The sequence below is a fragment of the Purpureocillium takamizusanense genome, chromosome 13, assembly GCF_022605165.1.
Source record: "Purpureocillium takamizusanense chromosome 13, complete sequence".
Classification (NCBI taxonomy): Eukaryota; Fungi; Ascomycota; class Sordariomycetes; order Hypocreales; family Ophiocordycipitaceae; genus Purpureocillium; species Purpureocillium takamizusanense.
The window spans coordinates 293545-312349 of record NC_063080.1 but is presented as its reverse complement, the minus strand read 5'-3'; the positions used below and the strand labels follow the sequence as shown (position 1 = coordinate 312349).

General features: G+C 58.6%; 6 protein-coding genes across 6 annotated transcripts; 4 read left to right on the top strand and 2 right to left on the bottom strand.

The window, feature by feature from the left end:
- The first annotated feature begins 95 nt into the window (after nt 1-95).
- On the top strand, nt 96-1501 carry JDV02_010609 (uncharacterized protein). The gene is made up of 4 exons (XM_047992357.1): nt 96-293; nt 386-485; nt 577-1152; nt 1216-1501. Exons 1-3 carry the CDS (start codon nt 122-124, stop codon nt 1010-1012), a joined length of 708 nt encoding a protein of 235 aa, XP_047848371.1. The 5' UTR covers nt 96-121; the 3' UTR covers nt 1013-1152; nt 1216-1501.
- JDV02_010608 (uncharacterized protein) lies at nt 1328-2272 on the top strand (the record flags this gene model as incomplete). Its single annotated transcript, XM_047992356.1, has 2 exons — nt 1328-1528; nt 1632-2272. 2 exons carry the CDS (start codon nt 1328-1330, stop codon nt 2169-2171), a joined length of 741 nt encoding a protein of 246 aa, XP_047848370.1. The 3' UTR covers nt 2172-2272.
- Nucleotides 2273-4236: 1964 nt separating this feature from the next.
- Nucleotides 4237-5932, top strand: JDV02_010607 (uncharacterized protein). The gene is made up of 2 exons (XM_047992355.1): nt 4237-4905; nt 5008-5932. Exons 1-2 carry the CDS (start codon nt 4852-4854, stop codon nt 5593-5595), a joined length of 642 nt encoding a protein of 213 aa, XP_047848369.1. The 5' UTR covers nt 4237-4851; the 3' UTR covers nt 5596-5932.
- On the bottom strand, nt 5731-7813 carry DPH2 (Diphthamide biosynthesis protein 2). The gene has a single exon (XM_047992354.1). It carries the CDS (start codon nt 7690-7692, stop codon nt 6037-6039), a length of 1656 nt encoding a protein of 551 aa, XP_047848368.1. The 5' UTR covers nt 7693-7813; the 3' UTR covers nt 5731-6036.
- An 817-nt stretch (nt 7814-8630) lies between these two features.
- Nucleotides 8631-9052, bottom strand: JDV02_010605 (uncharacterized protein; the record flags this gene model as incomplete). The annotated part of the gene is made up of 2 exons (XM_047992353.1): nt 8631-8789; nt 8906-9052. 2 exons carry the CDS (start codon nt 9050-9052, stop codon nt 8631-8633), a joined length of 306 nt encoding a protein of 101 aa, XP_047848367.1.
- Nucleotides 9053-12679: 3627 nt separating this feature from the next.
- On the top strand, nt 12680-14056 carry JDV02_010604 (uncharacterized protein; the record flags this gene model as incomplete). Its single annotated transcript, XM_047992352.1, has 1 exon — nt 12680-14056. The coding sequence occupies exon 1, from the start codon at nt 13058-13060 to the stop codon at nt 14054-14056; it is 999 nt and encodes a 332-aa protein (XP_047848366.1). The 5' UTR covers nt 12680-13057.
- Nucleotides 14057-18805: the final 4749 nt, after the last annotated feature.

The following is an 18805-nucleotide window of genomic DNA, read 5'->3' as shown; positions in this document are numbered from 1 at the left end:
AACGACCCGGGGCGCCCGTGTCAGTAGCAAAGGATAAAGGAGGCGGGCGTCCAACACAGCTCGCACGCGAGATTTGGGAGGAAGAACGTGTATCGCAGCGACAATCGTTCACGCATTCACAATGCTCGTCTCCGTGCTCTTCGGCATTGCGGCACTAAGTGTGTCGCCGGCCGCTTGTCAACCAGCTGTGACGTTGAACGTTGAGCAAAAGGCGCCCGTGGGTGCTTCGAAGCTCGTCGACTCGTCTTTCCCGAGCTTTGCGATCCAGGGGAGCTCCTTTGCGTCGTACACGGGTAAGCCTGCGGTGCTCGCTTCCTCAGAAATCCCTTCCGAGTTGTCAAGTGCTGCAGTCCAGTCCAATAGCTGAAATGGAGTAACAACACAGGCAACGCGTCTCATCCAAACACCTTTTCGCGCAACCTGATCCGCGCCGTCGAGGAGCGCACCGGCGGCCCTCTAGTCGTCCGCGTCGGCGGCACCAACACGTCCGTCTTCAACAACTCACTACTTTTACCCCCCCATCAATCCCATCAACGCGTACTCATGTACGGCACACTGACAGCAATTTCTCGACAGGGACAACTCCAACTTCAACCCCGCGCAGGCACAGCCCGTCACCCCCCCGCAGGTCGGCGCCGGCATCGGGCAAAAGTTCGTCTTCGGGCCCGTCTTCTACGAGGGCTTCCGCAACTGGGGCCCCCGCACGCGCTGGGTGTACGACGTGCCGTTCGCGCGGAGCAACAAGACGGGCTCGCAGCTGGAGGCGCGCGCGGCCGTCGACGGCATCGGGCTCGCCAACCTCGAGCCCCTCGAGATCGGCAACGAGGTCGACCTGTACGCCAGGCAGGGCGCGCGACCCGCGGGGTACGGGCCCGTCGAGTTCGTGGCCGACTGGCGCGCGTACGCGGACTGGCTCGTCGGCGTGCTGGGGTTGCCCGCGGGGGGGCGGTCGTTGTTCCAGACGTTGACGCTGTCGTCGGCGCATGCGGCGCCGTTTCGCGCGTACATATAGGGGTGAAAGAAAGGAAGGAGGATTTCCCTTGGAGTGAGTGAAAGGAGAGCTAACGTTGCGGTCGATGAACGAAGGCGATCCGTCTTCGAAGCTGGCATCACAGACGGCAACAACTTGGTCAAATCCGTATCTCTCCACCAGTGAGTGCATATACCTGCGACGAAGCGCTTTGCTCTTTATACCTCGATACTGACGTCGCACAGCTACGAGTACACAAACACCACGACGGGGCTGCAGTGTTGGTACCCCTGAACAGCGTTCTGGATTTGATGTCGGATACTGTGGCGAACTGAACTAACTTGTATAGCGACTCTTATGAACCACACCTTTGTCAAGGACGGATTAAACGACTACCTCCCCGACATCGAGTACATGCACGAGAAATACCCCGACGTGCAGGTCGTCCTCGGTGAGTCCGGGCGGTACACGGACACGCAGAGCTCCGTCGACCAGTCCGAAGGCATCTTTGGGTCCGCGCTCTGGACAGCCGATTACCTGCTGTACGCAATGTCTTTGGTAAGCATCAACGCCCCAGCCTGTTGCGTCCAGTACTCTGGTCCCAAGCTCCCTCCTTCATCCACAGTCAGTCAGCCACCAGACGAGTAACAGACGTCATCAGAACGTGACGCGGGTCAACATGCAGCTCGGCCAAGTCTTTGGCTACGTCGCCTGGCACCCCATTGCGTTTGCCGGCCTGCAGCCCGAGGTCCGCGCCCCGTACTACGGGCACCTGTTCGTGGGCGACTTCATCGGCCGGAGCAAGGCGTTTCGCGTCAGCGAGGTGCCGGTCGGGGCCGAAGAGGACGGCCTCGTCGCCGCGTACGCCGGGTACGAGCACGACCGGCTGCAGCGCGTGGCCATCATCAACTACGAGGTGTGGCAGCAGGGCGCCGGCCCGCAAAGGCCGTCACGCACGTTCGCGGTGCCGGTGCCGCGTGGCGTGCGGTCCGTTCGGGTGCAGACGCTGACGTCTGCGGAGGGCGCGAGCAGCCTCAACGGGACGGTGTCGTGGGCGGGGCGGACGTGGACGTACGAGAACGACGGGGTGGGCGCGAGGGTGCCGGGCGTGGAGGAGTTTACGACTGTGCGGGTGGTTGGAGGCAGGGCGAATGTCGAGGTTGGTGCCAGTGAGGCCGTTATTGTGCACGTTGGTATTTAGGATGCCTCAGTCTGATGGATGCAGCTGGGGAAAGTTGTAGCCGACATGAGCGAAGGACCAGTCTGCCAATGGCTGTAATTTATACATGGAGCATTCGTCCGGATGGACAATGAGTGAGTGGAGAGCAATGCGGTGCGACAATCCAGGTATACGGGGCTGAACGTCCAATATAGATGTCCTGCTGTACTTCGTACCTCTTCGACAGAGGTAGGGGACATGGAGTGGGGCGCCGATGCATCCGGGCCGGAACGGTGAGGAGGTGGATCCATGAGACACCGGAGCGGCAGCGGAACCCGGGACACTCGGGCTCAGGCTCGGGCTCGGGCACTTTTTTCAGTGGATCCCCTCCAGCCTAGCCCCACCACCGCTCTCAAGCCTGGTTTTCCAGGTATTTATTGCCCGGTGGATCCTGTCATCGCAGCACCAGCCACGCCTCCGACAGGGGTGGTCGCGTTACCCCCGGCGACGGCCGGTCGGGTGTTTGCATGGCGGCGGCGGCGGCGGCGGCGCATCTCATCTTGCTTGCGTGAAATAAAATGTCCGTCGCGAAGAGTCGCTCGTGGGCGGGGTGGAGCTTGGGGGAGAGCGGCGTTTGTTTCTGGCGTGGGCGCACCGATGGCGCATACATGCATATGTACGGAGTGCCCTGGTACGGAGTACAGTATGCAAGGACGTTTACTGCCAGGCGGGCTGCTGCTGCTGCTGCTGCTGATACGACTCCTTGTTCCGGCCGGGAGGTACTGGGCAGGCGGGCACGGAGGAGGCCAGTGGGACTTGGGCACCTTTGGAGGGCAGAGTCCCAGACTGGGTTTGCAGCGGGCGGGCGAGCGGGCGGCGACTGTTGGGCGGTTCATGCCAGTACAATCAGCACAGCGCAGGCGACGTCATCCATCCCCCATCCACTCGCTGCCAACAACTTACCAACCCCCAGCCCCTCCAATTAGTGCCACTGCCAGCCCCGCCAACCCTCCCGGGCCGCACCTCGAGCATCGCGCCATCCCGTCCAGGAGGGAGGGATGCACGCACCGCACCTCCGCTGGCCTCTAGCCACTATCGTCGTCCACGCTCACGACTTGCAAGGTGGCACACACAGGTCCGTCTGTGTGAAGCAGTGACATGCAAGGGGCCGGTCGGATGCGCCTGCTGTGGAATCCCGCGCCTGCGCCACTGGTTCTTCCCTAGGGGGCACGACGATATGCGACGACGATATGCGCATGGCCGTTCGTCCGTGTCGTCGGGCCGGCGTGGGTGGGTGTGCCGGGTAAGACAAGACAACTTAGGCAAGACGAAACAAAACGGCAGGCGAGAGGCGAGGGGCTCGCTCATTGAGTAGCGAAGCAAGCCCGGGGCAGGTAGGGCAACGGCAAGCGAGGGGCGTTTGCATGCATGCGTGCGTGCGTGCATGCGCCTTGGACTTGGACTGATGGGTTGATGATGGTGGATGGTGGTGGCGGTCGTGGTGCTGCTGCTGCTCTTCCAGCCACCCGCTGGCCACATGCCGTTCGGGAACCCGCGCCATTGGGTTCCATGGCCCAGTGCCCGCCCAGCAGCAGATGCAGGTGCCCTATACTGCGCTGTGCGGAAGGGTGGACGCCCGTGCCTGGTTGCTCTGGCAGGCTTGGCTTTCATCAAGTCCACTGCCTTGGTCAGTTAGTGCCCTGGGCTCAGGTACCTTCCATTGAGGTAGGCTCTTCCAGCCTGGTTCCTACCAAGGAACTTGTCAGCCATCCAGCTGCGTGTTAGTACTAAACCAACCCCCTGATATTTCGCTGCGAAACCACCACTACACGCAAGGCAGGCCCTTGCAGTCAGTCACCTACCCAACCCGGGCACCAAGAGCGAAGCGACTCGAGAGAGAGCAGACAGCTGCTCAGAACCCGACCGACAGCCAACATCCCTGTCTCCCTACAGTACGAGGTAGCAAGATCCATCCAACCAACTTAGGTACTGGGTAATAAAAGGTACGGGCAACTACTAAGCCAAGTGGAAACTCATTCGGCCCAGATTCATGCACACCCGCCCGCCCGCCTGGCCCGCCCGCCCCCTCTCTAAACAAACAAAAAAACGTTCCCAGCCACCTCACCTCGCAGGAGCCATCGGCCGTCTATCTGCCTCGCTCGATCCCCCCATCTTGCGCGGTGGGTGCGGGTGCACGCAAATACGATACGAGTGCTTTGTATATTTAAACATCCGCCGCCCAGCCTCGCGCGCGCGCGTGCATGCAACACTCACACACACACACATTCTCTCTCTTTACACCTCTTTGCCCTTTCCCATCACCCACACCCATCCTCTCATTCCTCCTCCGCACCCACATCACACCGGATCAGCGCCCCGTTGCGACCGGACACGCCTTCATTCCATCCTCCCGCATTTTTTTTGACTTTGCTACCACGCACGCACTACTACCACCACGCGACGACAGACGGACAGACAATCGCATTGTCTCTGCCGGGGTCCTAGCCAGTACCAAGCCGCGAGCTTAGGTTCCGCCGCGCCGACGTCAGCGCCGCCTGCGCCGCCTGCGCCTAATAATCCCAACGGGCTGAAGGCGCATCCTCGCCCCCCGCGGCGCACCCGTGAATAGCGGCTGTTGGCTTCAACGACCCGATCCAAGCGCAAAAGAGAAGAAGGAACGCAAGGGAAGTCGGACTCTGGGTCCGCGACGAGGCCCGCCGCCATGTTCTTCGCACTCGTGTTTGTGTGCACGCGCATCTCGCAGATTGTGACGCTGGTACGTTCCCTCGTCCCTCTCTAGGTACTCTGCGACCGACCGACTCCGTGCTTCACCACCAAGCGCACAATCCGAATCCCCCCACTGACTGACTTGACGCAGATCCCCATGATGGGCATGCTCGCCTGGTTCATCAACATCTTCGTCACGCACAACGCCCTCACCCCCGACGCCATCCTCATCCTCTTCATCACGTCCGTCCTCGCCCTCGCCTGGGCCGTCTTCACCCTCTTCTCCTACCACCGCTCCAGCGCAAACGCCCGCCTCGTCTCCCTCGTCGACCTCGGCATCTTCGGCACCCTCATCGCCGGCGTCTACCTCCTGCGCGGCATCGCCGACGCCGACTGCTCCGACGACCCCTCCGCCTCGCGCCGCTGGACCGCCCACGTCGCCGTGCCCTACGTCGTCGACTGGCAGCCCAACAAGCCCTGCGCCATGCTCAAGGCGAGCTGGGCCTTCGCCATCATGAACATCATCTTCTTCTTCACGACGGCCGTGGCGGCGTTTAGCCATGGGGATAGCCTGAGTGCGTATTATGGGGATGAGAGGGTGGTGAGGACGAGGCATACGCATTATCACCACGGGGGCAGCAGCAGGCATCACCATGGCGGGAGCCATCGACATCATAGCCGCAGCCGCTCCGGCGGTTCGCGGCGCAGCCACAGCCACTCGCGGAGGGTCTACGTATAGACAGACAGTGGGATGAGACGGATGACGATGACATCGTGGAGAAACGGATAATGACTGCGACGTGGATGGGATATTGGGGGGACTGGAATTCGCGACACTCGGTAGAATATAGGGACGGACCGACGAATGGCGCTGCCGCATGGGACATATACCTCGTCGATTTTTCCATTCATTGGCTTTTGCTTGCTTGCCCTGCTGGCCTTGTTTGGTCCTTTGCTTGCCCGTTTCTGCGCCCGTCATGACCACGGGGCGCAAAAGAAGCGCACCCTCTTATTGTGCGCGCATAGGTAGATAGATCCAAAATGGGACCGCAACGTCATGACCATCAATCCGTTCACGCCGTCCATCATGAGTTCCCTTCATAACATCATCACCTTCGGTTCCCGTTGCGAATGCCATCTACGCTCACAGATAATGAACGGCTGCAGATAGTAAACGCCCTCACCGCCGCGCTTCCGCCTCGCCCACCGTGTAACCCCTCGCCAGCCCTCTCCGCCCCTCCTCCACCGCCGTGCTCGCCTCGCCCGCCCCAAAGTCGCTGCCGAGCCCCTGCCACGTCCGCTGCGACCGCAGGTACTCGGCCCCCGGGCTGGCCACCCCGTTGATGCTCGCCAGCTCCCCGGCCGCCCGCCGCGCGAGCGCCGACCCTGTCTTTGGTGTTGCGCCATCACCCTTCTCCGCCTCTCCCTTGCCTGTCGCCGTCCCGCTCGCGCTCCGCACCGTCAGCTGCATCGGCCGGCTGTGGCTGACGAGCTTGCCCGTCCGCAGGTCAAACTGCGGCGGCAGCGACTCGTCGCCGTCGATGTCGTCCTCGGCATCTCCATTGTCTGCTGATTGGCCATCCCGAGCCTGGACATCTGCCGCCCCTGTCCGCACTTCTGCTTCGACCTCGCTGGCAGCGTCCTCCGCCCGCAGCTTCTCGATGCCTGCCCACCACTCGCCGCCCCATGTCCGCTCCTCCTCGCTCATCAGCGCCACCTCCATCTCAAACGGCGTCACCACAGGCCGCCAGTACCCAGCGTCCTCCTCGACGAGCCCGCTCTCCCAGCACCCGATGACGACCCAGCCCTCGATCTCGGCAAAGTTGGCCAGCTTCGCCGGGTTCAGCTTGCCCACCACCACCGTGTAGCTCTTCTTGCCCGCGCGCGCAATCTTGGCGCGCAAGAGGTCCACCGACGCCAGATAGTTGGCCACGGAGAGCGTGTTGACGAGAATCCCCACGACGCCCGCCGACGCCAGCGACAGCACGCGCGCGAACCGCCGCCGCAGCAGGCCCATGGTGCGCAGCGTCGGGTTGTCGACCGAGGGCGACGTCGACGCCGACGTCGAGAGCACGTGCAACGACGCGAAGCGAGACTGCAGGGCGAGGAGCAGCGCCGCGGGAGGGTCCGAGATGTGGAAGAGCGCGTGCCGCCGTATTGAATCGTCGTCGAGCGCGGGCTCACGTATCCTTCGGTTGGGGATCACGGCGGCAGGATCGCGCACCACCTCGGTCGCGCAGACGTTGACGTAGCCGCGCCCGCGCAGCTCGCTCACTAGGCCCTCGACGTGGTCCTGGTACGTCAGGTCCGCCATGACGACCACCTCTGCCGCCGGGTCGGGAAACTCGGCGGCAAACCGGTCCAGCGCGACGGCGTGGTCCAACGGATGCGAAGTGTAGACGTAGACGACGGGCAGGCGGCTCGTCGGGCTGAGGCACGTGCGGCCGTAGTGCACCACGACCTGGGCATCGGCGTGCTCGGCAGCCACCTCGTCGACGCAGCACGCGCTATAGCTCGTGTCGGCAAGGATGTGTATCCTCGGCGCGGACGGCGTGCTGTCTGACGAGTTGGAGTCGGGCTGCGTCTGCCGCGCGGCGAGCTCCCGGCCGAGAAGCTCCACCACGCGCGGCGCATCGACGAGCATGTGGTCGGGGAACTGCAGGGCGATGGTCCTCCATGCTCCCCGCACAATCTCGCCGGCCGTACGATCAATCTCGTAGGTCGAGCGGAGGGCGTCGTCGGAGAGGGTCGAGGTCAGGACGGCGTCGGCGGCGGGGACGTCAAGGATGTGGTCGTCGGGCGTGGACAGCACGGGCGGCGCCGCAAGGTCCGCCATGGTCGGCGCTGGAGCCTGCGAAGAGGCCTGAGTCGAGACAGCGGCTCACGGGGATAGTGATGCGCGATGTTGCGCGTGCGCTGTCGTTGTCGTTATTGAAGAGCGGCGGGATGCATGTGAGTGGGCGTTGGATAGAAAAGTCGAGCCATGAATGATGGGCGTTGAATTTTGTAGAGGGGTCGCCGCCCTGTGCAAATGTGGGGTTGGTAAGAAATATGCACGGTGTCGGGCGGTGCGGATTACTGCGGAGTACCGCGCGGTACCTCCTGTCGTAATTGGCCTTGTCCGATTGGCTGACGGCCATCACTGCAGCCTCACCAAAGACGACAAACGACTTTATTAGCGGACCAGAGGCAGAGAGGGCAGTGTTTCGTTTCCATCTAATAACACGGAAGCCCACCAATTACATACACGTACATGACCTGCGATGCGACCCGACATCAAAAGGCTTGATACAAAACTTGATATCAGGTCGGTCATACAGGACATTGTTGCCAGACCGAAATTCGCTTTTTGGACGAGCAAGACTCGCTGCACGATGCGGCCAAACGATAGGTATTGCAACAAATCTAGATATAAGAACATGTCCGTATACATAGCCGCTGCTCACGACGCCGCGTCTCGTCCAACGCGCACGTCGTCCCGTTCCGACCCAATGTGTCCCTTCCCCCTCTCAACAACAACATGATGCCAACCGACCCTGTGCAACCGCCCTCCCCCGCGGGTCAAAAGTGTAGATGAACACGATTTGCCCACGTATCTGCATCTATTCCTATGCACACAAGGGGACACGACTCCGTTTGCACCAGTAGCAAAAGTTGCCCGTCTTCGTGCACTACGTTGCAGTAAAACGCTACGTTAGCAGAGCGGACCTTTGGGAAATATATACGAAGTAGAGTCTAGGAGGCATTATAAGCAGCAGCCACGCCCTAGAGCATTCAGCCACTCCCGCTTTTGGTTGTTCTTACCGGAGACTTTGGGTGACATGTCTCCGGCATAGCCCGCTGCCACATGACCAGGTCCCCGAGGCCATCGTTGACATCCTTGAAGACGAAGTGGCAGGTGTTGGAGTCCTCCCTGCATTTCTGCGGCGGCGTCTGCCGTGTGAGCGAAATGGAAGAGAGGAAGAGGGGGGGGTGGGGGGAGGGGGGGGGGAGGGTGGAATATTGTGACCACCACCCACGATTGAATAGAATAGAGTCGGTCCACATACGCCGGCGCCAAGATACCGCATGTCGTAGCCCTCCGTCAGTATATCGCAGGGGTCGGGACTCTGGAGTCCCGAAATGGGAGGGAGTCTCCATTTCCTGTCCGCGGTCTCAGTCGGGGCGCTGGGCGCGGTGCTGACGGTCGCCGCCATGGCGTCGGCGACGAAAAGCAAGGCGGCGGCGACGAGAGCTCGAGGATTCATGCCGGGGGCAGAGGGGGAGGTGTCTTTTTGCGTGACTTTTCGAATGGACTTGAAATACTCGTAAAGAGCGGGGTGGGCGGGGGGGGGGGGAGGTCGGGGGAGGGGAGCGTTGATCCGACAAGGGGGTGGTGGACGGCATTGGCATTTATGTATGTGTCTAATGATCAGTAGGCATTAGTCAATGGTCAAGGCGATAACCAAAAACAAGAAGAAAAAGACACTTCGTCAACGTCTAACGAGTTTCACAATGCTACGCCTTGGGCAGCATGGCGACACGCTAGATAGGGCACGTTCTTTCCGTGCACGTCTTCGTTTTAGACTCGCTCTTTATCTTTCGTAATATCTTTCCCCTCCCCTTTTAAATTCACGTAATATAAGTATCCCATTAAGCTGATAGCCCCAAAACGCCCCTTTTTTTGAAAAAAAAACCCCCCAAAAAAATCCAAGCAGACCCAGCTCCATGTCGCACCACAACTCCCCCCTTCCCCAACGTCGGAAGCGACATCATGCCCATGAATGTTGTTACAACCGGTAATAAACCGTCTTGAAGTCTTTAGTCAAGCGGCAAGGGTAGCCTGTCATGGGGCACTAATCGGGGAAACTCTTTCATCAGCAGAAGCTGCGGCAGGGTCTGGTGGCATGGGAAGGGACCGGGGGAAAAGAAAGAAATGGTTTTGGGAGGGGGGGGTTGTGACTTGGCAGCGAGCGCTGCTGCCCGACACGGGTAATAATGTTCTTACCTGCTTCCGGTGGCTGCACTGCGTAGGCACCGGCCTGTGCCATAACACGACGTCGCCGAGGTCGGTCTCCATCACGCCATAGCAGCTCTGTGTGTCGAATCTGCATCGCTATGTATGGGCGGAGGCGCATCAACCTGGAGTGTGAGAAGCGGACATGATGACATTATCTCCCCCCGTCGCCATTTGACTGGAATGGGACGTCGAGAGTGCTGGTGGTAAAAGAAAAAGGGGGGGGGATTCCACTTACACCTCGACCAGCACTTCCATCGTAGTACTTGTCTTCCGTGATATCCTTTAGTCTCCCAGGGTCAACATCTTCCTTCAAGGGCTCAAGGGGAATAGGAGGCCTTTTGGTCCAAGTCGGGGGCTCAAGGGTAATAGGCCTGTTGCCCGAAATCAAGTCCGGTTGCTTGACGCAGCAATCTCGGTCGCCTCGCCGCAGTTGCTGTTGCTGTTGCTGTTGATTGCCGACCAGCCGACGGCGGTGGCACCGCCAATCAAGGCGACGACGACGAGGGCGCGAGACGACGACTGCATTGTGCTGGGCTGTTATACTGGGGCTTGTATGGCTGGTGACTCGTCCCCTCCTTCTATTCTTCTTCTTTTTCCTTGTCGCTTTTGGTCTTTTTTTTCGAATGCTCAAGCTGCCGCGGCAAGGAGGGGATAGACGAGTTTGAGAAGCAAGAAAAAGACGGAAGACGCAAGGTATTTATATAGTACTTGGCGCCTCGATTCGTCTCAGGTACTGACTGGGTCGACGGTCCAAGAACGATGACGAACAAAAAACAGTCATCTGGCCATGGCTTACGTCTTTGTTTCCACGCAATGTTCAAATGTTGCGCCCGGGGCAGCAGCACTTCATGGCGGCCGGTCCGTCGGATGGCGCGCTCTTTTTGCCTGCACCGCCGCCGGGCGGTTCTGACGACTTTGGAAAGTCGCTCTGGATGTTTCGTCATTTTATTCTTTTGGGGGTTTTCCTTGACAAGAAGGTGCCCGGTCCGTACCCAACAAGATGAGCTAGTTGCAAAGAAAAACCCCGGGAAAAAAAAGAACGACAACATGACAGAACAACAACCTACACGCATGGCGGACGGGAGCACTTGAGCGAAGGGGGGGGGGGCAGGTGCAAGTGCCGCCAATTCCGGATGGAGCGTGCATGCATGTACGTGCGGGCGCCCGACTCGAGGCACAGAACATGACTACGACCCACACCATGCATGATCTATCTGTCGAGGGGACTTTGGCATTTTTCACGTAATGGGAGCACACAAAATACGAAAGAGCCCGGCGTTTATGTGTCAAGCGGACCTCGCACCACGCGCATGGACAGACGACGTACGTGCGTAACTGCCAAGAATCCCGCACACGTCGCGTACCGCGCACCGAATAAAGTTTCCAAACACCCACCTCTCAGCTTAAAAAATCCCCTGCCGGCATTGTGCCCCCCCTTGTCTGGGGTAAAACCGGGGGGCCGCCTACATGCCGGCATGCGCCCCGGAAGCTTAATGAAACCCAGTGGGCGTCGACGCCACAATGTCATTTTCGACCACGACTTATACGGCGCAAACTCGATGACGACGATGACGACGATGACGACGACGACGACGACTTTTAATCTGCGCTTCCCTACGACTAGCGGGCAGACGGTCGCAACCCAAAGAAGGAGAAAAAGAGCGCCGTCCGCCCAATCATAAAATCGATCCGGGGTGGACTTTATTCGAGCGACAAAGTCTACGGGCGAGGCCATTTTTCTGATTCGCCGCTCCTGATATATGACATGGACGAGAACGGGACCCCCTTTTTTTTCATTCGCAGATAAATCGACGTCCCATCTATTATTGTCGACGCCACACCCGACCAGTCCAGTCCAGTCGCGGGGTGCCAAGGGTCGATCGTCAACGAGGTCCCTTCCATTTTTGCAGCGCCGGCCCCTCCCGCTCCATCTCATCTCGGCGGTGGGCGGCAGATGCCCATCCGATCCCAGCGAGGCTATTGGTTCGGTACCCCCCACGCCTCGCCAATCTGCCCTACGTGTGTGTGTGTGTGTGGTGTGTGCCTGATCGTGCCATGCGTGCTTGCGTGCGTGCGAGCGGAGAATGTGCGTGTGCCCCTGGCCAAGACATGGGTGGTCGACCACCTGCCTCGGCTGCGTGCGTGTGGCCCCGATCACAGGGCCCGTCCATATGCTGCTAAACCCACCGTAGTATTCACCATCGGGGTATCCAGCGTTGCGTGGAGAGTCGGCACGTTTACTGGACCATACTACATTCATTCATCTTCATGTGCGCGCGGGACCTTTCGCTCCTCCCTCCACCGACAATGTAATTGTGATGCCCTCCCTCCCCCCCTTTTTCCTGCGCCGCTTGACTGCCACGCTGCCGCCCGCTGTGCAAAATCCGGGCGAAGTCTTGTGGTCAGTATTTCCACAAGCGCGCGATGGGCGGACCCTTAACTTTTTCCATATCAAAACGATGACGCTGCTCGCTCGCTCGCTCCGCGTTCGCGCCCTTGTTGGCGATCCCCGACGAGGCGGCGCAAACCATGCGCGCGCCGCCCCTATCTGTCCACTGTAACTCTCCCCCTTCCCCGTCTGTGTCTTAGAAATTTGGGTTCGGCGCCGACGCCCGCACTTGTCCGTCCGTCCCTTTTTTCTTTATATATAATTGGCGTCCGTCCCTCGCGCGGCGCAGGTTGACTTCCTACTACCGCGCCAATATCGCGGGCCCCCCGTCACGAGAACCACCACCTCGCACGCGTCGCAGGGCGCGTGTCATGGCTCGCCATTACACTTTTCTCTCGGCATCATAGTTGGCTCGCCAATAAGTGTTTTGAACTCTACCAGATCAGCAGCCTGGCTGTTTTCTAATATAAAAGACCGGCCGATCCCCCCAGATTCCTGGACTTGCTTTTCCCCCATTCATCTTCACATTCAGACTACTTTCACTCTCCAGAGTTCCAGCTGCGACCAACTTCACGTCACGCTCTACTGCCAGTCACTCTCCAGACTCAAGTCAAGCTTCTTCTGAGACTACTCGCCTCCAGTCACTTGCACTGCTCGCTTCTTCCACTGGAACCAATCTTGACGGCCCAGGTACTACTCACTACTACCGGCCCATTCCTCCTCCTCATCCTTCACTGCCTTCAGACAGTCTTTACTGTACAATTCTTGACCACCAAACACCTGTCGTTTTCACAGACACAACAAGTCGTCGCCATGGTTCGGTCACTTTCCATCAAGGGCGCGTTGGCCAGCTCCCTCTCTCTGGCCTCTTGCGCGTACGGCACTTACACGCCGTCCATCTACCCGCGCAACGCCAACGCCACCAACAACAACAACAACAACAACAACAACACCGCGCCGCGTCCCGTCCTCGACGACAACACCTACAACTACACCACCTTCCAGGGGGGCGTCTTCCGCATCTCCTCGACGCAGGCCGCGCAGGGTCTCTGCGACGACCACGGCTTCGACGAGAACCCTCCTGACCCCCTCCCCGCGCGCGCCACCGCCCTCGACAAGAAGTGGCAGCCGGCCATGGACTTCGACACGGACTCGTGCTACAACGTGCCGGCCATCGGCCCGCGCGGGCACATCGACCAGGGCCGGTCGCGCCACGAGCACGACATCGACGGCTGCCGCGACGAGTACGACCTCGACCACTCCAACGTGTACTCGCGGCAGCGGTGCAACAATGGGTGGTGCGCCTACCTGTACGACTACTTCTTCGAAAAGGACATTGGCGACCGCATCTGCATCGGCCACCAGTACGACTGGGAGCACGTCGTCGTCTGGACGAAAGACGGCAAGCCGCGCTTCGGCGCCGTCAGCCAGCACGGCGGCTGGGACGCCCGCCTGTGGCAGGACATCCCCCTCGACGGGACCTCGCACGTCAAGGTCGTCTACAACAAGGACGGCCTCATCGGCACCCACTACATGCGCTGGAGCAAGGGCGCCACCGACGAGCCCCCCGAGAACCACAAGGGCGTCTGGTGGCGCAGCGACCTCGTCTCCTGGAATGGCTTCCCCGACGAGGAGCTGCGCGACAACCTCACCTCGTACGACTTTGGCGAGGCCACCATGGCCATCCGCGACGACCAGTTTGCCTGGAACCTCGAGCGCTCCGTCTCGGGCATCAAGGGCAAGCTCCCCGACTTTGTCTTTGACTTTGACAAGGACGAGGGCTCGCCTGGTGTTCCGCCCAAGTCCTCGTGAGAGGCCATCATCATGGCGGCAAGGGTGCGTGTGTTGGAGGGGGCTCGTGCAGAGGTCGATGTTTGGTACGTGGTGATTGCCGCTGACCATGGACGATGAGCATTGTGCTGACTTTGTGTGCAGATGAGTATGGTGTTTGACTGTTGTATATACGGATGGGAGGTGGCGTTTCGGGACTATTTTTGCGGGCGCATGGAAAGGGGGGAGGGCATGGGTGGGCATGGGGGACATGGGATGCAGCATTCTTATACCCCTTTGGATAAAGACTTTTTGGCTTAGACGGCGGTATAGAGAGGCGTTAGGCATTGTTGGATTCTTTCGCCGGGGGAGGATCTGGGCAGGGCTGAGCCTCGCGGCGGACGCCTACTTGTACCATGGCTCAAACATCCATAACCAAGCGTTGTTTGCAATGTGCGTCTTGCTCGTGATTTCGTGAGCTGCTGCGGCTGTGTGTCGCGCGTCGCCATCCCACCCTGAACAGTGGGGGCGGCATGCGGCTGTATTGCAGCGCGACGCGTGTGGAGACGGTTTGGAGGCGAAAAGTCTACCGCGATCCACGCCTGCCACTGATTTCCATGGTGTTTATTGCTCCGGCCCACGTCCCCGTAAGAAGCCTTATTGGTTATCTAGGTAGTAGGCAGCCCGGTGGCGCATCGCGGCCGTCGCCCAACAGCCCGCGATGGGGTTCCGACCACGCGCCGCCCGCAGGCCGCCTTGCTTCCTGCAGCAGCCTGGGGGCGGCCCAGATTGGCTGCAATTGCGACTGCAGCCCAGCCTCCAGCAGAAGGCAGCCCGGTCTCAATTGCGCCGGTCGGCAGGGGGGCCCAGCGTGCATCATCAGGCGACCCGCCCCCCCCCCCCAACCATGAAGACCGCACAAGAGGGAGACCAGCACAGAATGCGGGAGGCCCAAATTTGAACGTTGCATGCTTGGGACTAGATGAGAGCCCCGAGGTGCTGGCCGCCCACGACCAGTCGTCGCGCTCGAGGGGCGGGCTTCAGGACGACTATGGCGGCGTGACGAAAGATGACGGGAGTTGGGGCGTTGGGCTGCCCGTGCACTGCATCGGTCGGTTGGTGGGCGTGTGGAAGGTCGCTGTCGCTGCAGGCCCTCCAGTCCCCAGAAAATCCTCAGGTGGTTTGTGCCACGGCGGGCCGGTCATGCAGCTGTAGCCACAGCATGGATGCAACCAACTTACAGGTAGCACCTAGCCTACTACAGTTACATAAACCTTACCTAGGTACCTTAGGTAGTACGTTACTAGGTACCTAACTACAGGTACTACAACTATGGTAGAGTACGTGAGACCGGGGCTGAGGCGCTGCAGTGGTCTGGCCAGCCTGATGCCGCCCACTCGCAAGACCACGTTTGCCCGTCCTCATGGCCCGAGTCGCAAGAGCGCTGGTCTCCTGGCCCCCATACAGTCCGGATGGCATCGCCCGGCATCCATGACCTTGATCATGTCGCCCGGAATGTCCTGCAGGTCGCCAGACTGCCTCGTTGCCTTGCAGGCCTCCTCTGCCTCTGCCATGTGTCGACTGTCCTCCTCCTCCTCCCCGCAGGCACGCCTCGGCCACCATGTTAATGAGCCGGTCGCGCCAACCCGAGCATCTGGTCTCCCCCGTCCGCCGCCGACGTCCCCGTTCCGAAGAACGAGGGCTTGCAGGAAAAAAAAAAAAGAAGCCTGTCGCCTCTGGCTTCCTGCAGCGTGAGCGTTTTCCGAACTAGCGCGCTTCATCGCGGCAGCCTCACTGTGCTTCTCGAATTGGCCAGAGGACCCATCGATTGCTTCAGTTCGAATACTCGATTTCGTCGTAGTCCAGGCTGAATGAAAGAAAACATCACTCGTCACGGCTTTGCCTCGCCATGTCGCTTTCTACCTCTGTTGACTGGCTTCAGTTGGAAGCGGCGATTTTGCCCAACGCTTCAGCCATAGCATCGATTGTCAAAAACTTGATCTCCGGGGTCCAGGGCGTTTGTCATTTTCCAAAAGAATGCCACGAGCTTGCGAATATTTGCATTGCGCTGTCGAAAACGTACGAAGAGTCTCGAAACACACTCCAACAGGTCAAGTCCGCCTCTGCTTTCCATCAATGCCTCCAAGAGGTTACGCGTTTCTTTGAAGAATGCAAGTCTGGGAACATCTATCACGTCGGTTGGGAAAGAATCAGTCAAGCTCGGTTCCAAGACTTGAAAGCACGTCTAGATCGCATCCAACGATCTTTTACCGCGGAAATTCTGGTAAATGCCCTCCCTTTACGCCTCGTTTTGGTCCTCTTCTTCGATATAAAACGCTGCTTACGACATTGTAGATGACCATTCATGGCTCTACCTCGCGTCTCCCATTAATCGATGCAAATCTGAACGTAACCGCCGAGGAGGCTAGGGAGCACCGAGTGCAATTTCTCCATCAGATCTCGGAATTGAGAGGAGAAATTACAATTCTACACAAACGCCTTGTGGAGCAGGGTGTGCCAGAATTTATTCCACTGCCGCATAGCTCTGTCACAATTACATCCAGCACTGCTGAGGGACGACCTCTCCTCGGAACCTATTACGATAAACCCGCAACGTTCGAGCGTATTCAACGCGCTCCTGCCGATCAACTTGGTCAGATAGTCAAAGTTTACAGGTTGATTGGCAACGTGGCGTTGGTCCAGAAATTCCTGGCCATCACTGAGTTCGAAGGGGTCAAATACGCCCTGATGGAAAGCCTCCGGGCGGACTCAACGCTTGCCAAAAGAAGATCCAATAAGATGTTGTGGGCAAAGGTAACTCTGCCCGAGAGGCTAAGTATTGCATACGAATTGGCGGCAACCGTCTCCGCCCTTCATGCTGCTCACATAGTCATCAAAATTCTGTGCGATACCAACATCTGTATTCAGGAGTCAGGAGGGTCCAACAATGTTTTGCGACCCAAAATCACCAATCTGGGGAAGGCCAGAGCGGTATGGTTCTCTGGCTTGCTTGAAGGCTTATGGCATTTCAGCTTCACTAACTGCAGACAGATTTGGGAGGTCACCTCGCGAGATCAACAAGATCCGCGGTTTGAGGCCCCAGAGATCAAAATTTCGACACGTGATGGAGTCGCGATGCACTCGTTGCGGTCGGATATATGGACGTGAGTTCTGGTCAAAGTTTGATAAGCATACTGGCTGACCACGGGAGTGAATCAGACTCGGAGTCGTCCTTGCCGTGCTATTCTTCGACATGGAACCAGCGTCAGTCGCCGGCAGCTTAGTAAAGCCAGGGGATGGCCTTCTACGATCAGGGGTTTTCTCTGCGCAAGGCTCTCACCACAGCGTGGCAAGTGCCATTTGGATGGTCATAAAGGAGTGTTGTGAAGAAAACCCGCTGGAACGAACGAAGACGGCCTCTCATGTTGCCCAAACCTTTTTTGAACTTTTACACGCGGTAAAGTCGGGGCTTAGAGATGTTGAAGACGGCACTAGAGCGAGAGAGTCCGAGACACTGCGAAAACGCGCCAACGAAATCACCAGGGAGGTTGAAATACACAAGGCGGAAAGCGAGGCTCGCGAACAAGCGGCAAAGACATCTGGACGCGGCAAAACGGCCTCGAAAAAGGACTCATGGCGTTCTAGAATGGACAGGAAAACATACGCGTATTCTGTTCTGCAACCTCTGATTGATGAGGCGGGGAGGGATGGGGACCCTCACATCTCCATGGCAGTCGGACTTGTGTACTTACACTGCACTGTCGAAGGTGATACAACTGTCGCGTCGACAGCAGACCCAAAGCGTGAGTCTTGTTCCAACCGAAGCCTATTTTGCTGATATACACGGGAACTCACAATACCCTCTTCAATCAAGTCCGACAAATCTTAGCATCCATCGCGCACTTTCAAGCAGCACATGAAGGGGGGGAGGTGAATGCACTGGCTGAGCTTGTACGTGCGCATACGATAATGGCGCAATACTACCTCAAGCTAGGGGAAGCAGCGAGAAGGGAAAGGGAAAGTGGTTGACAACCAAGAGGCCGTTATCTCCTGTAGTCGCGCCACGATGACTTGACTAGAATTGTACTCCTGTGGTGGGTTTTGTTGCTGCGGCGGGTCGATTGGCATATCGAAAATACAGTACTCACTTTAGTCTTTGGAATATTCACAGGAACATGAATTACTGTTTAACACGAACCCCGAATTTTGGTGTACCAATGTTACCGTATTCCTCATTGTACATGTATTGATGCTGGCTGAACGTTGCTTTGGGTCAGCACAAACCACGCCTCAATACTCACAATCGGTTTTAGTGTGAGATGGATTTCAAGAAGTCATTTCTGGGCATTTGTTTCTCTTGCAGTCCGAAAAGATTGATAGCTACAAAGTAGAAGAAGAAAGAATCCGAGCCATCATGCTCTCCGTTGAATGGGCCGAGGTGTCAGCACGGTCTATTGCCTCGCTGAGATCCGCATCCTCATCACTCCACGTCACCTCTTCCGGATTACAATCCACAAAAGCGACTGACAACGGCTCGAGGATCATAACCACACCTCCAGCGTTGAGCCTATACTTTGCTTCCGGTGCTAAGCAAGCGTGGATTGCCGAAAGGATACTAAACGGGCACCTGATAGCCCCGTGGGGACCGGCGAGCAGGTCTTGATACGTCCGTATAACGATGGCTGCCAGCCGACCCCAATCATACATGTCTTTTGCTTTGCCGGCCTCCATTATGGCTTGTTCCGAGGTATGGATACCGACAAGCTCGCCTGAGGTCGTGTGGGTTAGTGA

Bases quoted from the DNA above. Each gene is read 5' to 3' on its own strand.
- JDV02_010609 (XM_047992357.1), top strand. From the start codon at position 122: ATGCTCGTCTCCGTGCTCTTCGGCATTGCGGCACTAAGTGTGTCGCCG. The intron at 294-385 runs GTAAGCCTGCGG...GTAACAACACAG, and splicing joins CTCCTTTGCGTCGTACACGG to GCAACGCGTCTCATCCAAAC. The intron at 486-576 runs GTCCGTCTTCAA...ATTTCTCGACAG, and splicing joins CGCGTCGGCGGCACCAACAC to GGACAACTCCAACTTCAACC.
- JDV02_010607 (XM_047992355.1), top strand. From the start codon at position 4,852: ATGTTCTTCGCACTCGTGTTTGTGTGCACGCGCATCTCGCAGATTGTG. The intron at 4,906-5,007 runs GTACGTTCCCTC...GACTTGACGCAG, and splicing joins TCTCGCAGATTGTGACGCTG to ATCCCCATGATGGGCATGCT.
- DPH2 (XM_047992354.1), bottom strand. From the start codon at position 7,692: ATGGCGGACCTTGCGGCGCCGCCCGTGCTGTCCACGCCCGACGACCAC.